General features: G+C 48.2%; 7 protein-coding genes across 7 annotated transcripts; 5 read left to right on the forward strand and 2 right to left on the reverse strand.

The window, feature by feature from the left end:
* Window positions 1-53: 53 nt before the first annotated feature.
* Window positions 54-2,288, forward strand: I303_102896 (uncharacterized protein; the record flags this gene model as incomplete). The annotated part of the gene is made up of 8 exons (XM_018406243.1): window positions 54-473; window positions 580-705; window positions 785-892; window positions 965-1,063; window positions 1,136-1,229; window positions 1,306-1,436; window positions 1,495-1,965; window positions 2,058-2,288. The coding sequence occupies 8 exons, from the start codon at window positions 54-56 to the stop codon at window positions 2,286-2,288; spliced, it is 1,680 nt and encodes a 559-aa protein (XP_018264737.1).
* Window positions 2,289-3,053: 765 nt separating this feature from the next.
* On the forward strand, window positions 3,054-3,566 carry I303_102897 (uncharacterized protein; the record flags this gene model as incomplete). Its single annotated transcript, XM_018406244.1, has 1 exon — window positions 3,054-3,566. One exon carries the CDS (start codon window positions 3,054-3,056, stop codon window positions 3,564-3,566), a length of 513 nt encoding a protein of 170 aa, XP_018264738.1.
* A 305-nt stretch (window positions 3,567-3,871) lies between these two features.
* I303_102898 (uncharacterized protein) lies at window positions 3,872-6,157 on the reverse strand (the record flags this gene model as incomplete). Its single annotated transcript, XM_065968649.1, has 9 exons — window positions 3,872-4,074; window positions 4,166-4,342; window positions 4,427-4,482; window positions 4,571-4,809; window positions 4,933-5,140; window positions 5,226-5,300; window positions 5,376-5,646; window positions 5,755-5,908; window positions 5,996-6,157. 9 exons carry the CDS (start codon window positions 6,155-6,157, stop codon window positions 3,872-3,874), a joined length of 1,545 nt encoding a protein of 514 aa, XP_065824721.1.
* Window positions 6,158-7,168: 1,011 nt separating this feature from the next.
* On the reverse strand, window positions 7,169-8,677 carry I303_102899 (uncharacterized protein; the record flags this gene model as incomplete). Its single annotated transcript, XM_018406246.1, has 6 exons — window positions 7,169-7,490; window positions 7,592-7,656; window positions 7,726-8,289; window positions 8,348-8,492; window positions 8,549-8,558; window positions 8,614-8,677. The coding sequence occupies 6 exons, from the start codon at window positions 8,675-8,677 to the stop codon at window positions 7,169-7,171; spliced, it is 1,170 nt and encodes a 389-aa protein (XP_018264740.1).
* Window positions 8,678-10,600: 1,923 nt separating this feature from the next.
* I303_102900 (uncharacterized protein) lies at window positions 10,601-15,363 on the forward strand (the record flags this gene model as incomplete). Its single annotated transcript, XM_065968650.1, has 4 exons — window positions 10,601-10,800; window positions 10,852-13,479; window positions 13,546-15,107; window positions 15,221-15,363. The coding sequence occupies 4 exons, from the start codon at window positions 10,601-10,603 to the stop codon at window positions 15,361-15,363; spliced, it is 4,533 nt and encodes a 1,510-aa protein (XP_065824722.1).
* Window positions 15,364-15,988: 625 nt separating this feature from the next.
* Window positions 15,989-17,917, forward strand: I303_102901 (uncharacterized protein; the record flags this gene model as incomplete). The annotated part of the gene is made up of 4 exons (XM_018406248.1): window positions 15,989-16,577; window positions 16,652-17,053; window positions 17,129-17,419; window positions 17,490-17,917. 4 exons carry the CDS (start codon window positions 15,989-15,991, stop codon window positions 17,915-17,917), a joined length of 1,710 nt encoding a protein of 569 aa, XP_018264742.1.
* Window positions 17,918-18,145: 228 nt separating this feature from the next.
* On the forward strand, window positions 18,146-20,735 carry I303_102902 (uncharacterized protein; the record flags this gene model as incomplete). Its single annotated transcript, XM_018406249.1, has 3 exons — window positions 18,146-18,389; window positions 18,455-19,494; window positions 19,554-20,735. The coding sequence occupies 3 exons, from the start codon at window positions 18,146-18,148 to the stop codon at window positions 20,733-20,735; spliced, it is 2,466 nt and encodes an 821-aa protein (XP_018264743.1).
* Between the last annotated feature and the right edge of the window lie 396 nt (window positions 20,736-21,131).

The following is a 21,131-nucleotide window of genomic DNA, read 5'->3' on the forward strand; positions in this document are numbered from 1 at the left end:
AATACACTCAAAAACTACGAGACCCCACCGGAAGAAACGTACAAAGAAGCAATATGTCCACCGCTACAGTCGAGTCCATCAACACCGAAATCCTGGCACTCCAGAACCGAATCAAGGAATTGAAAGTCTCCAAGCAAGATGCCAGCGCCGAAGTCAACTCCATGAAAGCTCTTAAGGAGCAATTGAAGACCTTAACGAAAGATCAAGAAGCAAATGGAGGTGGTTCCGGCAGTAACTTCACTTTGAAGACTCCCAAGGGGACAATAGACCATAAACCCGAAGCAGCGCTCTTGAGGAAGAAGATATTTTCGACGCTGGAAGGGATCTTTTTGAAACATGATGCTTCGACTATCGATACGCCCGTCTTTGAGCTCAAGGAGATTCTCGCGGGCAAATACGGGGAAGATTCCAAGTTGATCTATGATTTGAGTGATCAGGGTGGAGAGTTGTGTAGTTTGAGATATGATTTGACCGTGAGTCATGCATCTTCATCGGCAGCGACACCCCCAGTCCGCAAGTACTTTGAATCAGACAACTGACTGGTATCAATTATTGATCAATGATTGAATGATTGTGTAGGTCCCATTCGCAAGATATGTCGCTATGAACGGTATAACGTCGATGAAACGATATCACATTGGAAAAGTGTACCGAAGAGATCAGCCGGTGATGACCAAAGGCCGAATGAGAGAGTTCTATCAATGTGTAAGTCCCATAAGATCTCGCATATATCAAAGAGGGGTGATGCGCCGAATCATCCCAGCTCACACTTTGTCACGATTAGGATATCGACATTGCTGGAACTTGTGACCCCATGGTGTACGACTCTGAAATCCTTAAAATCCTTTGTGAAGCTTTGACAGCCTTAGATATCGGTCAATATACTGTCAAGGTGAGCTGCAAAAAGCTAGAAGCTAACGATGTAGAGATCACCACATGCTAACCGAGTTCTACGTTATGATAGCTGAATCACAGGAAGATCCTGGATGGTATCTTCCAATTGGCCGGTGTACCCGCGGACAAAACCAGATCCATTTCTTCGGCTGTCGACAAGCTCGACAAAGTGAGTCGTAATTTTGTTTTACCAATTCCCGCGATCATTGGTAGCTGGACTGACGTTTATGTGACCGTGCAGTTACCGTGGGCAGATGTCAAGAAGGAGATGACCGTTGAGAAGGGATTGGATGAGCAAGTAGCTGATAAGATTGGACAATATGTCGGTCTGAAAGGTGCGCCGCTAGTCCTAGCCCTTCTTATCATTTTCAGGGTCGGAAGGTTAGCTTACTCCTTATGTATATTGATCAGGCCCAGGAATGGAGGTTTTGGAGAAGCTCAAATTGGATGGTGATCTCATGGCTATACCACTTGCCAAGCAAGGTATAAGTGACATGGAAATCCTGTTCCGATATCTGAAGGTATATAAGGTGCTGGACAAGGTGAGCCCTCAATAGAAATGAATGCGTTGCTCCTATGCTGATCATCGATAACGCTCAGATGTCGTTCGACATGTCCTTGGCTAGAGGATTAGATTATTACACAGGCATAATCTACGAAGCGATCCACGAGTCTTCCGCTCCTCCCTCCAAATCAGTCAACCCACCTGTTCCTGCCAATGCTAGCGCTTCCTCTTCCAAGCCAGTGAAAACATCCAAGAACGCAATCATAAACGAAGATGGAATTGACGAGTCCACCGTCGGAGTAGGCTCGATAGCTGCTGGAGGAAGATACGATAACCTAGTGGGCATGTTCGCCGAATCAGCGGGCAAGAAGATGAATGAGCAAGTACCCTGTGTGGGAGTTTCCGTCGGTGTGGAAAGAGTTTACAGTATTATGGAATCGCGTAGAAAGGCCACACAAGAAAAGGTTAGAGGAAAAGAGACGGAAGTGTTTGTTTTGGGACTGGGGGGTGTAGAGTTGGAGAAGAGGATGGAGGTAGCTACCCTTCTTTGGGATAACGGTATCAAGGTGAGTGAATTCTGAACACACCGACAGAGCCACGAGCTTGAGAGTAAGGGAGTAAGAGAGACTGATGCATCCTTTTCTGGGGGTTGGCGCAGACTTCATTCTCACCCAAAGTTAATCCTAAACCACCTGCTCAATGGAAACAAGCAGACGACGATTCGATCCCATACGTGCTCATCCTCGCTCCGAAAGAATACGCCGAAGGGAAAGTCAGAGTGAAAGCTCAATTGGGTAAGGACCAAGTTGGAGCGGAGGATAATAAGGGCGAAGAAGTACCGCTCGATAACGTCGTAGCGTACTTGAAAGAGAAGTTAGGTAGATCATAGATTTGTGTTAACCACCTATGCAGACTATCGCCTCATGCATGCCGGCGAACAGGCGGATGAGGGCCGGGCTCATCAACCGCGCAATCGGGGGATGATGTCTGACCAATGATCGATCCCGACTTTTCTTTCGTTCCCGGTACTGATCACTTTGCTGATTGACGGAGGGCGAGAAACCCATAGACGATGACGACTGCTGACACCTGCCTGACGTGAGACACAGCAGGACGCCTGAAAACCGATCATCTGATAGTTTGTTGCTAAATGTCCGGCGAATAGTGCGCTACACCAAGCCTGCTGACCGAGGTCCTCCTTTCGGCGACAGAATCAAGTCGGAGTGTTTCATCATTCCATCATCACATGACTGATTATTCTCATCTGTTCATCATTACATGACTCTGCATTCTGCAATAAATCCTCGCCTCCTCGCCAGATCGTCAACGATCAAAGGAGTTGAGAGTCAGACTCGTGTAATATGTATGACTATTCGGTCATGTTTCATACTCATCTGCAGAGTAGTAATGCTGACGGACAAACAGACGAATCAAAGGAAATTCCTATTTCTCCAGCTTTTACTCGCTCGGTTTCGTGCAAAGCATGTTCTCGGTCGTGGTGACGGCCCCGTGCGGCTGAGCCGAAACCTTCTATTCGCTTGCACCAGCGAACACATTATATACACATAATATAGTACTTCGGGATGTCGATTCCTGTCCTATGTCCTGAATGATCGACCTCACTATCGCTGTCAACAGCCTATACTTTCGCAGAATGACTTCCCCTACCTCTACTACCGCCCGACCAAGTCAGATAACGAGAGTCATGAACCCCAATGAAGCCTTATGGGCGAGCGTAAATTCGACCATCGCACCGTCCATCTCGGGCGGAGAACACTTGTACACTTGTACCATTCCTTCCACATCGCGCTCACACTTACATCCCAGCTCTGATGCTTCAACACATCAAGAGCGGGAAGCAGAGACAGAACCAGGAACAGGAACATCGTTCGAGGTTGAAATGTATACCCCCGCCAACACGGATGGTAACACCGACTACCACGTCTTGCAACCTGCCGTAGGTACGAGTATCACGCTTGCTAGTTCGTGTTTCTCTGAGAATGTCAAGAATGATATCAGAGCTCAAATTGCACGACGACGACAACAACAACAAGAAGCTGACGATGATAGTCGCCTTGAATTGTCTTTGATCTCGGTACAAGATGGGTTCGAGCTGGGTATCCAGGATGAACATATTTTCTGGTTCAAATCCAGCTCCACAGCCTAAATTCTGGAGGTGTTCATGCTCGACTACCACAATGCTCGGTGATTCAGATCGTATTGCCAATACTGATACTGACACTGTCATTGCAACGGTGCAGACGTATCTCGTTTTGTATTATCGATGAAATCATGGATACGTTATTCAGATGAATACCTCGTCTCAATTCGATACAAACCCGCTTCCATACTAATTAGTAACTCTGGTGCATGTACTATCATAGTATATGCACGCAGACCCCATCCCTTCTCGGGAACACCGAAGAATGCAATTTCAGAACGTTTGATCGCTCAGGTACTGTACGTACCCGCTTATCGCTCGTATCGATAAAGAGGAGACAGATCGCCCATCTCTTCCAGCTCTTCTTGCGAGTATTTGGCATGTATCTCCTCGGAGCTCATCTGCTCTCGTTTCTTGTTGATCCAGCCGCAGTACAGCCAGTACAGAGCAGGGACGATGATATTTCCGAAGCCCATAAGGCCGAGAGATACTCCGAAACCAGTCGGGTATCCAGCTAACAAACGAACACAGCACAATCAGTCTACGATTCTTCGATCCGCTTGACAACCCCCTTTGAGGCAGAGAGCAGTGAGACAGCCACTTACGAGCTTCCTTGGCTAGGTAGATGTATGATCCTGGAATACCCCCGATAGCGGCGAAGAGGAAAACAATGGAGATAGCTGCTGCTCTCTTCGTCTGACCGGCCGTGTTGAGTCCCGCCCAGACGGTCAAGGCGGGTGTTAGGCAGTACAATCCTCCGGCAGCTATACATGTGCCGACGTCTGGTTGATCGATCAAATTATCCCAAGTTAGCCAATCTTCAATACTTGGTTATGGGTATGGGTATGATGGGGACTAATGCTCACAGGATAAAGCGACCAAGTGTGGGTGTTTCACAGTCAACACGCAGATGAGCACCCCGCTACATTGCATCACAAGAAAGAAGAATATCAGAATTTCACGTTGATTAGCTGAAGGACTTCTGGGACAAGGGAGAAAAGGGGACTTACACGAATCCGATGATAGAAGGGAAAACGACGGTGGCGGCTCGTTGTCTGTATCTATCGGAGAAGAGACCCGAACCGACCACGCAGAAGGCAGCGAAGACGTAGGGGGGAGCACTGAGAGCTTGCGCGTTGGCAGCTGTGAACCCCATGTTCTTGACGATGGTAGGTAATGACAGGGAGAATCCGTATAGGGCGATCGTGTTGCAGATGAAGCAGAATGAGATGATCCAGACGTGGGCGGACTGAGATTTATCCGATGACAGGCATCAGCATCCACATTTTAGCACCCAGACTCCCACGCTGATCTCCCCTTCAGCGAGTAGGCGAGTAGGGCGGGACAAGACATAGTGCGAACTAAGACACACCTTCAATGCCTTAGCAACGTCTTTGAGGGAGAAATCATCCTTACTTCCCATTCTACCTCCACCGTACAGATACTTCGAACGAAGAAGTAAGAACCTCTTCTCGCGATCGTTCAGCCATTTCTTGGTCTTTTGAGGGGTTTCTTGCAAAGTGAACAGAGCGACGATTCCGACAAAAAGGGTGAAACCACCTTCGGTTACGTAGATGTATCTGTGATGCACATCAGGTTGAGTGTTCTGTCAATTCCTTGGACAGCACGCCGATGACGCGACGATGAGAGGGCTTTAAGACTCACCTCCATCCCCTCCATCCATGTTTACCATCAAGTTGCCCGATCCCATAAGCGAGTAAACCGGAAAGCGCACCGGATCTGCGAGATGCATACGTCCACATCAGCATGGTAGGATACCAAGTGCGATGATTCCGATTAATAATCAGGACTCACAGTACACCTCCCAGATAATAGATCGTTGTTCGACTATGGATCTGAGCAGGGGTGTACCAGGTAGTGAGAGTGTAGGTACAGCCAGGATACATGCCAGCTTCGAACAGACCGAGGAGGATTCGCAGGGTGAACCACTGTGCTCTGTTATGCGAAAATCCAGCACCCATCAAGATGGCTCCTACGCCTATCAAAAGCACGGGGAGAACCTTCTTCGGACCGAACTTCTTCACTAGGATGTTGGAAGGTAATCCACCGAAACCGAAGGTTATGACTGTGGACTCAATGGTCAGTACTCCGCAAGCACAGCTGAAGTTCCACCTCACGATGCAGGAGAAACGTTACTGGGAAGATCAGAGACGAGATGGGAGGCCTGGCTCACATAAAAGGGATAAACCCGTATTCCAGTCTGTATTCGACAAACCCGTATCCGCCTGAGCACCAAACAATCTGGCATTACCCACGTTCCCTCGGTCAATGTACGATAACATGTAGATAAAGATCAACTGGGGTACCACTCGAATATCGATCTTCCTCTGTCGGGTATAGTCAGTTGCACTCATCAGCTACTTAATCCCGATTTTCAAGTATGCGGTAATGCTGCCAGGGGGTAATGAACGCACAGTGAGCTTCTTGAGAGCATCCCCCGAGAACTCCTCTGAGAGCGAGACATATTCGTTGTACTCGTGATCTACCTCATTGGCAGATAAGTCCAAAGGCTGGACTTTCTCGTCTTTCCCATATTCCCTATCGTGGTCGTGGTCGTGCTCGTGGTGTAGAGCCATCTTGCGTTGTCTTGCCCTGCCTTACTATCGGCTCGAATCGATTGATTGATTGGTGTAACTCAGTGCGAGAGTGTAAGCGAATGCCTGGCAGATCGCGGCACATCATGTTCTGCTACATCGGATCGCCTTGCCTATATATATCAGCTCGTCTGAGTCTGAGTCTGGGTATGGGTGGAGATAGAAGAACCTTAAGATTGACAAGCAAGGAGATAAGCGTCGAAGCTCGATATTAGATACCGCGGGCAAATAAAGTAATATTGCTTGTCCGGGGTAAGATTAACATAAACCCCGCGGGCAAGCTCCGACAGAGTCATTTGGGCTTCGGTTTCTCTCTCTTCTTCTGCCTTCTCGACAAGAGACTTAGATGTTTTGCGGAAGCATAAGCTTGGGTGGTCATATGATCCAAGAATTTCACGTTTTTCATGGAAGAAGAATTAGCTGCACGCTCATAAGTAACTTATGCCTCTGAATGTACGCATTCCGGGCCGGAAAGGCCATTCATTGGTGATCAGCCTTCGAGCTAAGGCAAGATGTTCTGGTAAATGTTTGACATTCAGGGTTACTCAGCGAATCATTACGATTTCTGTAGGATCGTGCAACAAAGGCCAGAGCGCCTATGATTAAGTGTGTTCCTGTGTTCTATGTTTTCGGCCTTATTCTCTTCGGACAGGACAGGACACTATTGCCCTCGGCTTTTGAACCCATCTTTGCCCACCAATGATCGACCACAGCTTTTGAGCTTCCGGTTATGTGAACAACTCTCGCCTTATCAGAAGCAATTGGGTTTCTACGAATCTCAAAGGATCTGGAGATAACGAGACGAGGCCACAAAACCGGCACTGCCGATCCAATGGTAAAGTAGCCTGGGCAACGAGCGCTACGCCTCGGATACCCGGCAGAACCTGTCTGGAGGATGAAGCACCGTTCATTGGACTTCGTGGGGGACTACACATGTATGCTTGATAATTATTGACGAAGCACTATACAACATAGGATCCACCGAAACACAGATCAACTGACGATCCTGAACCCGTCTTCCACTTGCTCATCCTCTTCGTCAGTCCCTGTCCACACGACGCTTATACCTGTACCGCAAGGTACGACTCTATTGCCTAGTGCCTCTCGCAACATCGCTCGAGGTTCCAGTCCGGTACAATGTAGAGGTAGAATGTAATTTGGCACAGGCTCTAGACGTCTCGATAGGAAATCCACGGTCTGTCTTGCGGGTTGTTTGTCGACTGGAGCTAGGTGTAGTCCGCCGACAATTGCGTGTATGGGTCGATTGAGAGGCTGTAGAGAGTGGATGACATTGCATATTCCTGCGTGGGAGCAGCTATATCCCTTGGATTGTCAGTAGGTATTTATTTGTATATGTGGATGGCAATGAAAGTCTCCTCTGCGACGGGAGAAATTGAGACGATGAAGTTGACTCACGAGCTAAAGACTACCAGTCCGTGACCCTTCACATCCACCACAGCGTATCTTTCATCCTTGATCAACTGTGATATTCCCATCGCGTCAGCAGCCTTCGCCTTGTTGAGGGCGGAGCTGAGGATCGCTCAACTAACAGGATCGTTGAACCATCCTCCTTCACCTCCACCATTCTCATCCTTCATCCAAGTCAACGCTCCAGGTATTCCAACTTCGAAGTCCGTCACTCTCTTGATCTCCCCACTTATCCCTATTCCGGTCCTCTCGCCCCTCTTATTTAGAATCTCATGAGGCTGATTATTGAGTTGGACCTTGCCGCCGCGCTGTTCGATCTCCTCGAAAGTTGGATCTGGCGGTAATGAGCATATAGGGATGAAGTCGGGTGGTCTGGATATACCCCGCCGTATAGGGCGATCAGGATGTAAATCAACTAAGACCGTCTCATCTTCATTAGACTCATGATCATTTTCATGTAAAGTCGAGGAATTGGTTTGTTCCCGTTGTCGTTTTCGTAGTTGATCTTGCCTGAGCTCTAATGCTTTGAGGATACCGCCAGAATGGTCTCTGTGCCAATGCGATAAAGCCACAGCGTCTAACTCCGTCAAGTCAACTTTCATAGCTTGGACATTTCGTTCTATCGAGCGAGGATCTGGACCAGAATCGAATAAGACGGTACTTTTTTCGTCTCCTATGGTCGTTTTCTGCACTGGGGTTAGTCCCGTTGATGTCACCTCCTGAGTCAGCCGAGACTGGACCCACAATCAGGATGGATAATCCATGTGCGCCACAACAATAGTTATCCAGATCAACGATTGGTAAGCCCGTCAATTCGTCCTTCGGTACATGCTTGTCCAGCATATGTTGGGGAAGCTCATGCGTGAAGCCCGGAGGTAGGGTCGACAGCCTGGTCAATCATTAGATGGTTCAGGCTCAATTCCGATGTTAGAATAAGTCCCGCACCATTCTACGACTGTCGCACATACTCATCAGCTTGAGTCGGATCTATAGGTAGGGTGAAGGCGTACAATTGTCCACCAGAATAAGGAACTCCAGCCTATCGACAGGTGTGAGGTCAAGCGGAGGCGACATGCTGACTGGCACCTTGCAGAGCAATTGAGACGGCCTTCGTGCATGTTACACTGTTCAATCAGTTCCACTTGCCTCTCTCTTTCCACACATCCACCCGAACTGATCCTCTGAACCAAAACTCGATCACCCTTGGAGACTCCGCAGATCTTCGGCATCGTTGTGTGTCAACCACGTGCATCAAAAGCTCCGATCACGGAAGGACAGAAAGTGGCAGATTGATGCGATGTGCATTTGTTCATTTGCGGTTATGGAAATTTAGCACACAACCGATTTTGCAATAACTTCACACGCCTCAAAAGGGTTAATAACCTGCAACCTCTTCAGAGCTGGTTGAGAGAGATATGAGATAGACAAACAACGAAACACATGCATATTTCACTTATGCTGACTTCTAAGTTATTATGTCGTTGCTGTCTTGTCCGCAGTGCTTTAGCTGATCATGTTCTGTTCCATACACTTTTGGGCGTCAGAAGGAGGACCTTTTGTGGAGATACTGGTATTAGCATCAGCATACAAGGACTTGTAGACTTGTACGCACATACGCACGGATCTTCAGGCGCCACCGAAAACACGACGGGTACGAATTGAGTTCTCGTCTCCCGGTCTTCTCTTTTGCTCGAAAATCCAGTTTTTCGGTTGTAGTGTTTGCCACCGAGTCTATGCATCCCCGTACATGCAAATTTAAGCTTTTGACATTTTGCTTGGGTTTTCTACTGGATGTATGGATTCTATGGATGATGAATCAGACTACGGCTATTGGAATTGCCCTTGACGCGAAACGCATCATCTCGCTGTACACCCACTCCAGATCTCTTTTGGCTCTACACAACATCACATCTTGTCCACATCATCATATCTTCAAACACACTTACCGCACATCAAGCCCTTCGAGCAACATGTTTGTGCTCTCGTAGTAAGACATAATTAGCTGGTAGCTAGCTGGAAGTGGACTAGTGAGACAATCGAGTCCATCAACCACAGGAAATACCTATATACACGCAAGGCACGGATTCCCATTGAAAAAGGTTTTTGATCCTCACTCCATACAACCATATTCTCGGCATTCGTTCACTCGCTCTACACTACTTCCCAGCCTATCAAGACGCAACCATTCATCAGTTGGCAAGAGGAAGACAAAAGCAAGCCAGAGATAACCATCAAAACGGTTATATATCGGATATAACACGTATACGCACTTCCACTACCGATCATTATACTTTTTTTCCAAGGTCTTTCTCAGCCCTATTCAACCTGGTGTTTCACCTTTTATCGAAAACACGCTTCCTCTAATCAAACCAAATCGCCCTTGAACACAACGCCGAGATAAGTAGCGGGACACTTAGAAGGCGAATACATATTGTGAATACCAGGATAGGAGTATAGACACAAGGTTGGAACAGAGGATAGGAAAAGACCGAGAAAAATCGGCGCACATAAACGTCAAAGCGTACGCAATACAATAATCGACCTTTCATCCGCCCATCACATCTCTCACTGTCCTTCACTGTTCCCGAGGTGTTCTTACGCATTCTTCACCACACCTACGCACCAGTATCCACCCTGCCAACCCAAAAATTATAGCTCTCTCGGATCTGTGTGCCGTACTTCCACCTTCTTAATTGCGTTAGTTTTCTTTCTCCGTCCTCTGACCTTGCATCACTTGTGTTCCAGCAATCTGTCCGTCACCTGATCTCGACTTGCCAATATAGGGCCGCTGCATCGAAACGTGTCTTCTGCTTATCTCACCATCTTCGAAACATCATACTTTCCATTTATCCTTGGCTCCTCCCGGCTTCTCAATCGGCTTAACACCAGTACCTTTCGTCGATGTCACTCTCTCCCATTCGAGCAGCCGACACATCAGAATAGATATAGTCGACCTCTCTTCTTCGACTGGTCGCAGGTCTGCGAGACTCCCGCGAGATGCCGCCGACAGAATCCACCTCGACTACACGAGCTAATGGATCACCCTTCCCCCCTAAATCCTCCACCTCACCCGACCCACCTTTGAATGGGGGCGAAGGATCAGGTCAAAGTCAGCTTCTGGGCCATGAAGGGTATAATAGATCACCGCATGATGTCATGCAAGAGATGCAGGCGTTGTTGATGAACAACTATTCGAGGTGAGTACAGCCGCTTCAAGTTGTTACTAAGCGTCAACTGATATGAGATAGCAGCTCCCCCTCGACATCTTTCTCGCATAACGCCCAAGCAAATCGCTATCAACACAACTACTTCCCCTCCACTGGACCTCAGCTTGATATCAAACCTAGTATACCCCTGCAGCAAACTCAGCCAGACAATACAGCCCAGTTTCAAGTCAAGCAGGAAATTCAAGGCTTCCAACCAGTTCCTCACTCTCAAGAGGCGCAACCCTTCCACTCTATACCACCGCCCGTCGGCCCTTCGCGATTAGCTAATGCACCTACAGAACCACCTTTACCGCCATCTGCAGCAAATCAGCATTCTGTGCAATCCAGTGCCAATGGGTCTCAGAGTCAGGGAGGACTGAGGTCCGATCCACCAAAAAGGATGTACGAGGTCTCCGAAGCACCTATAGTTGCGCCAGGCTTAGACGAATTGACAAGTAGGAACAGCTCAAATCAGCTGCTGCTACAAGGTGATCCTCAATTTTCGGACAAGTCTAGAGTAGAGACCGCCATCCGAGTCATCATTGATATCCTACGGTTCTGCCCAATACCCTCCTCACCTTCTCCAGCTGTACATCCTTCCCTCCATCCTCTTCTTCCGCGGGATCCTAACGGAAACATTCTCATGGCTTTCGAACGTATCGCTACTCTTCATGGACTGCGCCTTCAAGCAGGTACGACCACGAAGGCCAGTTCGAAAAAGCAACTTCAAGCCGGACCAATTTCCAAAGAGCATCTAGCTTACGTCGAAACCGCTGTATACATGTCAGGAGACAATGGACGAAGGGTTTACGTATGCAAAAGATGCCGGAATAGGGAAGCTAGAAGGAGGGCTTCGAAAGAAGTCAACCGGAAAAGACACCCTAATTCTGATTCCGATACCTCTTCGTCACAACCGAAACCTCGTCCTTCCCTTGTTTCGCCGTCGCAAGACTTCATAACGGGCGAGAACCCAGATCAGTATGATCCGCACAGGACAGGTCAAGTAGTCGAGGAACCACCATGGGATCCTGATCACAGGGACTGGCGACATGAAATCGTACTCTTCAACTCGCCACCGGAAGTGAAGATGGAGGACGGTAGCTGCAATTGGTTACCATTTAGGGTAGTCTGTTACGGAAAATGTCATGGCGAAAAAGTTGGATTTAAGATTAAATTCACCTTGCGCACATGGGACGGAAGAATTATCGCTACTTCGACCACAAAACCCATACGAATAACGGATGATCACAAAACAGAACCAAAGACGAAATCCAAAGTTGACGGTCTTACTTCCCTTTCTCAATCCACTGCCCCTCGGCAAAGAAAGGGTCGCCAGAGTGCTGCTTCTTCCAGACGACAATCGCCGGCACCATCTGAAAGCGAGAGTGTTCAGTCATTCTCGGAAGCCGGAGCCGTATTGCAAAAGCAAACTCCTTCTGTACGAGCCGGTAAACCGTATGAACGACCTCCCTCGCAATCACCTGCTTTGGGCACTGTTCCCATGGATAACTTCCTGTCAAACGGCTTCCAACGGCAAGGATCGACTACATCCTTACAATCGCTCCATCAGCAACAGGACGTGATGTCGCAGAGGCCGTCGCAACAGAATGGCATGGATTTCACGATACAGCAGAACTTGAACACCGTCAGTCCCGGCATATTACGAGGACCTCAGTTTGCAATGAACAACAATGTAGATTTCAATCATGGGCTTCAGACCAACGGCCAACATGTCACTCAAATTCCTAATCTTACAAATCCGCCGCCGCAACAAATGCCGCTCAATGGCCATGACAACATGCTATTTGGCAATTCGATGCAGTCACCCAACAACTTTATGTCGACTTTAGGTCTGACTGGGCAGCCAACTAGTGCTCAGCCTTCGATGATCTTCAGCAACACCGATACGACTGACGTCGAGATGTCGAGCGCTATGACGGGTGGATTAGAAGATATTTTTGCGCCTTCAAGTCATACTTCCATCTCGTCTATGAGCGACGGAGGGTCTGTGTTCTCAGGATTTGGCGAAGATCGCTCGTCCGCCATGTTCAGTGAGAGCGGTATACCTCCCGCTTCAACTACGGATATCGATCAGTTCTTAGACTACACAGGAGGTGAACATGCGGATGTTTCCAATCCATTCCGTCAGCAACCCAATCAACATCAACAGCAACAAATGCAGCCGGATCTCGGTATGTTCCTTAACATGCAGAATCAGCAGCATGAAGCGCAGCAATTTTCGCAAATCTCCCCGCCATCTGGGTCGAATATACCTCCGCTGCCATTCGATCATCTTCACTTATCACCTACTGCCAACCGAATAGATCTCTCACCTACAGCTCAAGCCCAACGAGACCAGACTATACAAGAAATGCTAGCTGCGATGGCGGCTTTGCCCTCGCAACCCCAGATCACTCATGTCATCCCAGGAGATGGACCCATGGCGGGAGGCACGAAGATTGCTATTGCTGGGAAGGCTTTCTCTCCTGGTATGGTTGTCGTATTTGGTCAACGACCTGCTTCAACGGAGTTTGTCAGCGACAGCTTCGTGCAATGTAAACTACCTCCGTCGAGCTTCCCTGGTGAAGTCGAGGTGATTGTGCAAGGCGCCATCAAATTACCTGGTCAAAATAGTCAACTGTTCAAATATAATGAGATGGACAAAGATCTGTAAGTGCTCGTTGCTTTAAAACGTTTACTTGCACCGGTACTCAGAGCTGACGAAACGATTTACAGAATGAGGTTGGCTTTGGAAGTGCGAAATAAATACAACGGGTCATCGAGCGATGCTGCCTATCGACTTGCGCACCACGTCGCTACCAGATCAGCGACTAATAGCGAATGGAGCGAAAGATCAAGCTCGAATTCGCCCATGTCTGGTCCTTCCCCTGGCGATGCTGCACACGAGACGGTCAAAAGTGACGCAAGCCAAAATGGTCAGGCAGAAAATTCGAATGATAGTCTCCAGTCGACAGTCATCAACTTCTTGGCTTCCATCGATGAGAATGCGCCAGGATCGTTGCGTGCAAGCGGAGCAATCAACTACAAGAACGAAGCTCAACAAACTCTTCTACACATTGCGGTTGTGATGGGCTTCCATAGATTAGCAAGGAGGTTGATTGTGATAGGTGCGCACCTCGATGTGCAGGATATCAATGGATACACCCCCTTGGCATTCGCTGCTTTGTGTGGCAGAGACACGTGTGCTCGAGTATTGGTGGAAGCTGGTGCATCCTATGACCGACCCACAGCTTACGGTGAGATGCCGCTTGATCTGGCGAAATATTCGGAGCATTCTCAAGTCGAGGCTCTACTCCTTTCGGCCGTATGGTCGACCACAACTACCGCTTCTTTCAAGGAGGTGATCCATCAGCATGACATCGACGTCGCGTCGGCCAGATCGTACGAAGGAAGTGCGGTTAGTGAAATTGATGACGATAACCCTTCTTCGGGATCGGAAGTCGAGGACACCCTGGAACAGCTTGAAAAGATCAGATTGTCCAGGAAGCAAAGTAGGAAGAGTGCTGCTGGCGCCAAGTCAAAAGGAAAAGGTAAAGGTAAAGAAAGGCAAAGCAAATCACCTCAGAAGGATAGATCACCCGTCAAGTCTCGAAGACCAAGCATACATTCTACTTCTACTGGAACAACCGCGACCGCCACGGCAAAGGAACCCCAATCTCAATCTAGCGATACCCTTCCGACTGATGTGCCACCACCCCCGTACGCACCTCACGCACATACCCGCCCTCGCCCTTCCCCTGAGGAAGATACCGCTTCTAACGCTTCTTGGATGTCACGAACATTGTCGAATACCCATAAACTCCCTAATGCGGTTTGGGACAGATTACCAATACCCCATAACATGTTCACTCCGCCCACCCAGAACCATACCGATACGCCTGAGAAAGACGCGCAACATCAGGGATGGGTCGCTTTCCCTGCTCCGTCATGGGAAACAATCTCGAAGATGGCTACTAATCCTGAAGAAGTCAAATTGTTTACTCAAGCCATGGCTGCTGCTGCCTTCAATGCAGTAGTACAGAGCGGAATTACGACTGCCGATAACCCAGTCACTGGATCACCCTCGAAAACTACCTCGTCGTCCAAACACAGACAAAACGATGTGAATGTGGACGCCGACGCATCGAAGAAGTCGTCGACGACTCACAGAAGGAGGAAATCTGCTAGTGGAGCAGGAGGTATTTCGGCGGCCACGTCCAGTGCATTGGAGGTTATGAAAGATGGACGAAGGAGTGGGAGTGCTAGTCCGTCTGATAAAGTGGTCAAGCATGTCAAGCGTGAGTTTTTGGTTCATTGATCGGTCTGACTTTCAAAGCCGTCCGATGATTTTAGTGAAGAAGCGCGAAGCTCTGACAAGCAAGCTAATCTGGTGATTGTGATGATTGTACAGGTGATCGAATGTTATACCTCTTTTGGTTACCGATCTTACTATTTGTCGGATTCTGGTTGATGGTCACTGCTCTACCTATCGCTACGGGATTCTGCCTGATATATGCTAGGCAGATCACGAAGGCTATCAAGCAGCGGATGTAGGCGCAGGAGGAAAGGTGTTCTGAGATCTGTTTCTGCTCGGTCCTGAAGATGATGAGGACGGGTATATTAGGCTGAGGAGGGGAAGAGATGAGCTCATGTGTATAAACATAACCCACGAATGATTTTGATACATGCTTGATCATCCTTTCATGCATAACATGTCATACTATCCCGGGCCGCGAAATGATCGAACAATTGACGCTTTGGCCTTAGCTCGTCGAGTCAACGAGGTGGAGGTGGTCCAGGCGAAAGGGAAGGAAGGATGTAAACGTTGAATGATATTCTACAGTGCTGGTAAGTGATGATTTTCCAGGTCGAAGCAGAGGTCAACGTTGAGGGATCAACAATTCATGCGGTGCATGATATAGTATGAACGTAACAGAGTGATCGTTCTTGCTTTTATCAATCATGTCGTTTGATTGACCCCTTCACTCATTCAGTTTCCATTGACGATTATTAACGATATTCATAACGACCTTCTACTTGACACTTGACGATACTGATATCTCCTACCCGCACCAATTGAATGACATACTCAACATCGGACACGATATCCATCGACACATCACTGAAACGACACCCTTCTCAAAGAACTCTCATAAGTACGACCAGACAGAACCGCACGATGGACATCATCCATCGTTTGAACCCATTCCATCGACCCCCTTCCTCCCTTCGGTCCAGCACTACTCCCACTCCTACTCCTACCCTTACCACTACACATACTCATCATGGTAACTATACTCCAACTTTCGATACTAGGCCCTCCTCCTCGCTCGAGAGCGGGTCCGGATATTACTCTGGTTCTGGCTCTCATCAATACTCAATTGATACGACTTATCCACACTCTTCCTCTGAGAACGAACGATATCTCTCCAGTCCAGTCCCTCCTCCTCCCCCTGGTCGACCGCTCACTGTCTCGTCTCCCGATAACAAATACCATACCTACACTTCCGGACATCGCAGGACACCTTCTATACTGAGGTCCTTGGCCCATCATCCGAGTTTATCAGCTTTGAAATCGAAACACAAGTCTAAGAAGAAACGAAAGAATGCATCGGCGTCGAACGAAGAGCCCATCCCGTCTTTACCGAATTTTAACGATGATACTCCTCAGCAAGGGCAAGGAGGGGATGGCCGCAAGTTGACGAAGAATGGCTTGAAGTTGAGCAAGAGTGTACCACGAGATATGAGGCTCAGCGATGAAATAAGAGGTGAGCTCCATTCATGTGCTGTGAATGTCTATGTGACCCGTAAGCTGACCACCAAATCGTGGACGAAAACTTAGACAACCAAGATATTCCCCCTATCCCATCACATCCTTTACTTCCAAGTACAATTCATAATCAGCTCAATCTGGACAGATCCCGCTCATCGTCTGTATCAGCATCAGCTATCAGACCGGGTTCCGCCGGCGGTCCAAACAGCGGCAACAAACAGATCTCTATCAGAAGAAAACCCGCACCTTCACCTAGACCTGAAGACATCTCATGCGTCAATCCGAATCAGTCGATAGATCACGATCATTTCCCCACGCCGGAAAGTATGAGGCTGAGAATGAAATTCGAGATCGACCTCCCAGCTCAGACGCCACCCGGAAGACGATCTGAATCTGGCTTGGGTCTAGGTAGTCCCCGAAGAAGGTATATGAGCTTCAATCATCAGTTGACTCCTGCGAAAGGCAAGATTCGTAAGCCACTTTCAACGGTTGTGTATGGCAGAGGTAATGATGCGCATGCTTATGGTTATGCGCTTGCGAATATAGGTCATTTGTCTACACCAGCAGATTCACCTCCAAGACACCCTCTGATGCCTCAGCATGCCCAGGCGATCCCCCAGTCTCACTTATACGCCCAGTCGCTTTATGCGGACTCCTCGACATTCTTCTCGACTGACTTTGCAGTCCCATCTGCTCAGGCACTTGATTGGCATAACGAAGACGAAGAGCAGGACGCCGATGATGGGCTGGACTTGTTCGTCAATAATGTGATTCCACCACCTGGAACTCCTGGCGGCAGACAGGAGGATGCCGATGGCGCACAACACGGCTCAGATGGTGAGTACAATCCAAGCATGGTTCTTGATCCTTGTCAGGACTACAAGCTGACGACATTGGCGCTATACAGCCATACGATTCTTCTCCCGAGATACATATCCAGCTGTGTCCCCTTCACCTGAGACGACGCCATCAAAAGTGGCGCCATCACCTAGTAAATCACCCAGACACCGAAGAGCCGAATCGTCTCCCGCTTGTTCACCCATGCGTAAACCGATCCGAAGCCGCGAAGCTGAGTTCGCTAGAGCAGCTAAACGATCTTCATCGCCGTTTGAAGTGAAGTTGTCCGCCAACGTGACCAAGAGAATGTCGCTCGATGCATTCGGTACTTCGAGTCTACCAAAATTCGAGATCGAGGAAGAAGTACTTAACGAAGCGGACGAATCTCATTTGAGCGATGATCATGTTCTGCAAGACACACATCAGACACCTGAAGAGGCAGATGAGCATCTTCATCTGCAAGAGCAGGAGCAAGAGAGGGAAGAACAGCAATTATAAGATGATGGACTAGAAGGTTATGAAGCCCATGAATTATCCAAGATCACTGAATCACCTTACTCCGAAGGTCACTCCACCTCGTTCCAGCATACCCCGCTCAATCCTACAAGTGTCGACACGCACACCAGATTCTTCACTCCGCTTTCACCTACCCTCGAAGCTCAGAATTTGCTTTTGCCCCCTGCTCCTAGATCTGCCTCATCTTCACCAACAATCAGACGCAAACACATGTCCGCACCGCCTCTCTTTGCTGTCACAAAGTCAATCGCAGCACTAGTCGATGATAGAGAAACTCGAAACGAACAGAGTAAAGCTGAGGGATTCATGATGGACATCCTCCGATCCGAGATTGAGGATTTAAAGTTTCGCTTGGCTAGGCAAGCAGAGAGTGCGGAGATGGTGAACTTCGATTTGCAAGTCAAGCAAAGTGAGCTGGAAGTTTGGAGAGAAAGATCGCCAAATCAAGACACAAGTGAGTTTGTTCAATGTGACTTTTCAGATGACAAAGCGGTAGCTGATGACGATTCTATCTGACAGCCATCAGCCAGCTGAGAGAGGCCATGAAAGAGAACGAGGAATTCTTCGAGGGTCTTCAAGTCGCACACGACACCTTGGCCGAACGATGCACTTCGCTGGAAGAGAAGAACGCTGCTTTGCTGAATCGCAAAGAGGAACACCAGGGACAGCTGACGGCGCTGAAGGAAGAGAATGATAGACTGAAGATTGAGTCTCAAAGGTCCCACATCCGGAGCGAGAACCTCAAAAAGGAGAAAAAGCAGATGGAAGGTGTAGTTTTTGAGCTCAGGAGGGAGCTCAAGTGGGCTGAGAAAGAAATCGAGGGTCGTGATTCGGTATTACTCGAGAGAGATCGCAAAATCGAAGAGTTGGAGGAAGCGATTCAAGAGAAGAACAGATCCTATGCTGAAGTCTCGACTGAAGTTGACGCGCTCAAGAAGGAACTGCAAATCGCACATAACGATATGACCGAGAAGACTCAGACCATCACTCAAATACGCGAAATAACGGAACAAACCTTCGGATCTGAGATTGCCTTACGAGGCTATCAGGACCAATTGAAGGAGAAAGACCTGGAGATTGGTCGACTGCAGAATGATTTTTCTGAATGTGAAGACAAGGTAGAAGATCAACGTAACATCGCTCGAGAAGCCGAGATGAACCTGCATGAGCAAGAATTTGTGCTGGCCTCCTTACGAGAACAGCTCAATTCTTCACAACAAACGACCGAGTCGCTGAACTTGTTCCTGGCTGAAAAGAACGACAAGATTGACTCACTCCTTTTGGAACTATCCGAGACGAAGGATCTTTGTAAAGCCGCTAAGAGAGAAGTTGTCGAGGTACAACAGGAAGTATCGGAACTGAAAGAGAAGTTGGAGTTGAGCAGATTTGAGAAGAACGAAAGAAGATTCCAAGCGGAAGTGGATATCAATCAATTGCACGAACAGCTTGGAGAGACGACTAGAAGTGCAGCAGAAAGGGAGTGGGCTGGAAGACAAAGTACCGAGATGATTGCTCGATTGATGGAGGAGAAGCGAGGTTGGGAGGAGGAGAAAGAGGAGGTGAGCTGACTGGGGAACAAACAACAGAAATCAGCTGATAAGGTTGTGATCTATCGTAGCTTATCGAGATGATCAACCGGAACTCGGTAGACGACGACTCCGTCTGCAACTTGAAAGCGCGGATCAACACCCTGGAGAACCAGCTTTCTTCGATGAGTCACCTCGTAGATACTCTCAAGAAGGAGATGGAAGATCGTGACTCTTCGATGGATCTCAAGAACACATTGATCCGGACCCAAGAGGCTGAATTGGCGGCATTACGAGTGTCGATTGACCAGTTCGAAGAACGATGGACCGATGCAAAACTCTCATTCGACAGACAGATGAAAGACTCTGAGAGAGTGAATGGCAGATTGAGAGAACAGATTGACGATCTGGAAATCAAGTTGACCGCCCGAGAAGAAGCCCTCAAACGGTCAGTGATCAGAATGGAATGCGAGAAGCAAAGCGATACCGACTTTCAATCCAGGTTGATCAGATTCATCACTGTGATCGATGATCTGAAATTGTCGGAAACCAAGTTGAAGAATCAAGTGGATCTACTCCGACAATCGTCAGCTGAAGAAACACTCAAGAATGAGACGCTGCAAAAGCGCCTGAGGGGTTTAGAAGAGGATAAAGAGCTTTTGAACGTTGCGTTGGAAAGTAAAGAAATGGAATTGACCCTTCTTCAGAGGAACAATATCCACTCCCATAACCAAAAAAAGTTCCCATCGACTCCATCGACATCGTCTACTGTCCGAGCGAATTATTTGACCTCTACGGGGACTTCGACGGTGAGAAGTTCAGGCTCCAACGCGAATCCTACATCGATGTCGAAATCTACATCCAGAATACCATATACGCCAACACCTTCCACAGGGGATCACTCTTTCACCTTGCCTAGACGTTTAACCACTTCGACTTCTGCTTCGACCTCTTCATCGACTGCATGTTCAGCTTCAACTGCAGCCGCCAAGTCCAGGTTGAGAAGAGATACGATTTCCAACCTGAGTCATAGTCAAAGCCATGCTGCTACCCCGATCGCAAGGACCAGAGCGCCACTTGGGGAAAGTACGATTCATAACAAACAGCCATCGACATCGACGACTGGCGTTGCGAAGTCAGGCTTAGATGGGAAGAAAGTGGAAAGACGAACTAATTTGCCTGTCTTAGTCAGACGTCCGAGCAGTGTAGCTAGTGTAGCCAGCGGGTCGAGCTTGAGTAGGAGAGAGAGTTTATCGAGTGTGGATGAAGTTTAGACGAATCCGTCTTCGTCTTACGCATGATTCATGATTATGAATAACCTTGGGTGATTAGTGTCTTTGGGTGACCTTACAGTATGATGGACGATCATTGTAAAATGCTCAGACCTTTCAGATTTTGTTTGGAACGCTGTATATACGTTATACACTATACCATTCTGCTTGGCATGAAGTGAAAATGCCAGAGCATCGGAGACGAGCTCCATTTATTTATCATTACTCCAGTATACTGTGTCATCCTTCATCATTCATGCAGGGTATGTATGTACAAGATATCTATGTTCAAGGGATATTGCTATGTATAGGTATAAAATATGATAAGTTATTGAGCTGCCCTTCCGGACTACCGCTTTCCGCTTTCCGCTTTCCGGGCTCCGATTATCGAACCATGTC

The sequence above is a fragment of the Kwoniella dejecticola genome, chromosome 3, assembly GCF_000512565.2.
Source record: "Kwoniella dejecticola CBS 10117 chromosome 3, complete sequence".
Lineage (NCBI taxonomy): Eukaryota > Fungi > Basidiomycota > Tremellomycetes > Tremellales > Cryptococcaceae > Kwoniella > Kwoniella dejecticola.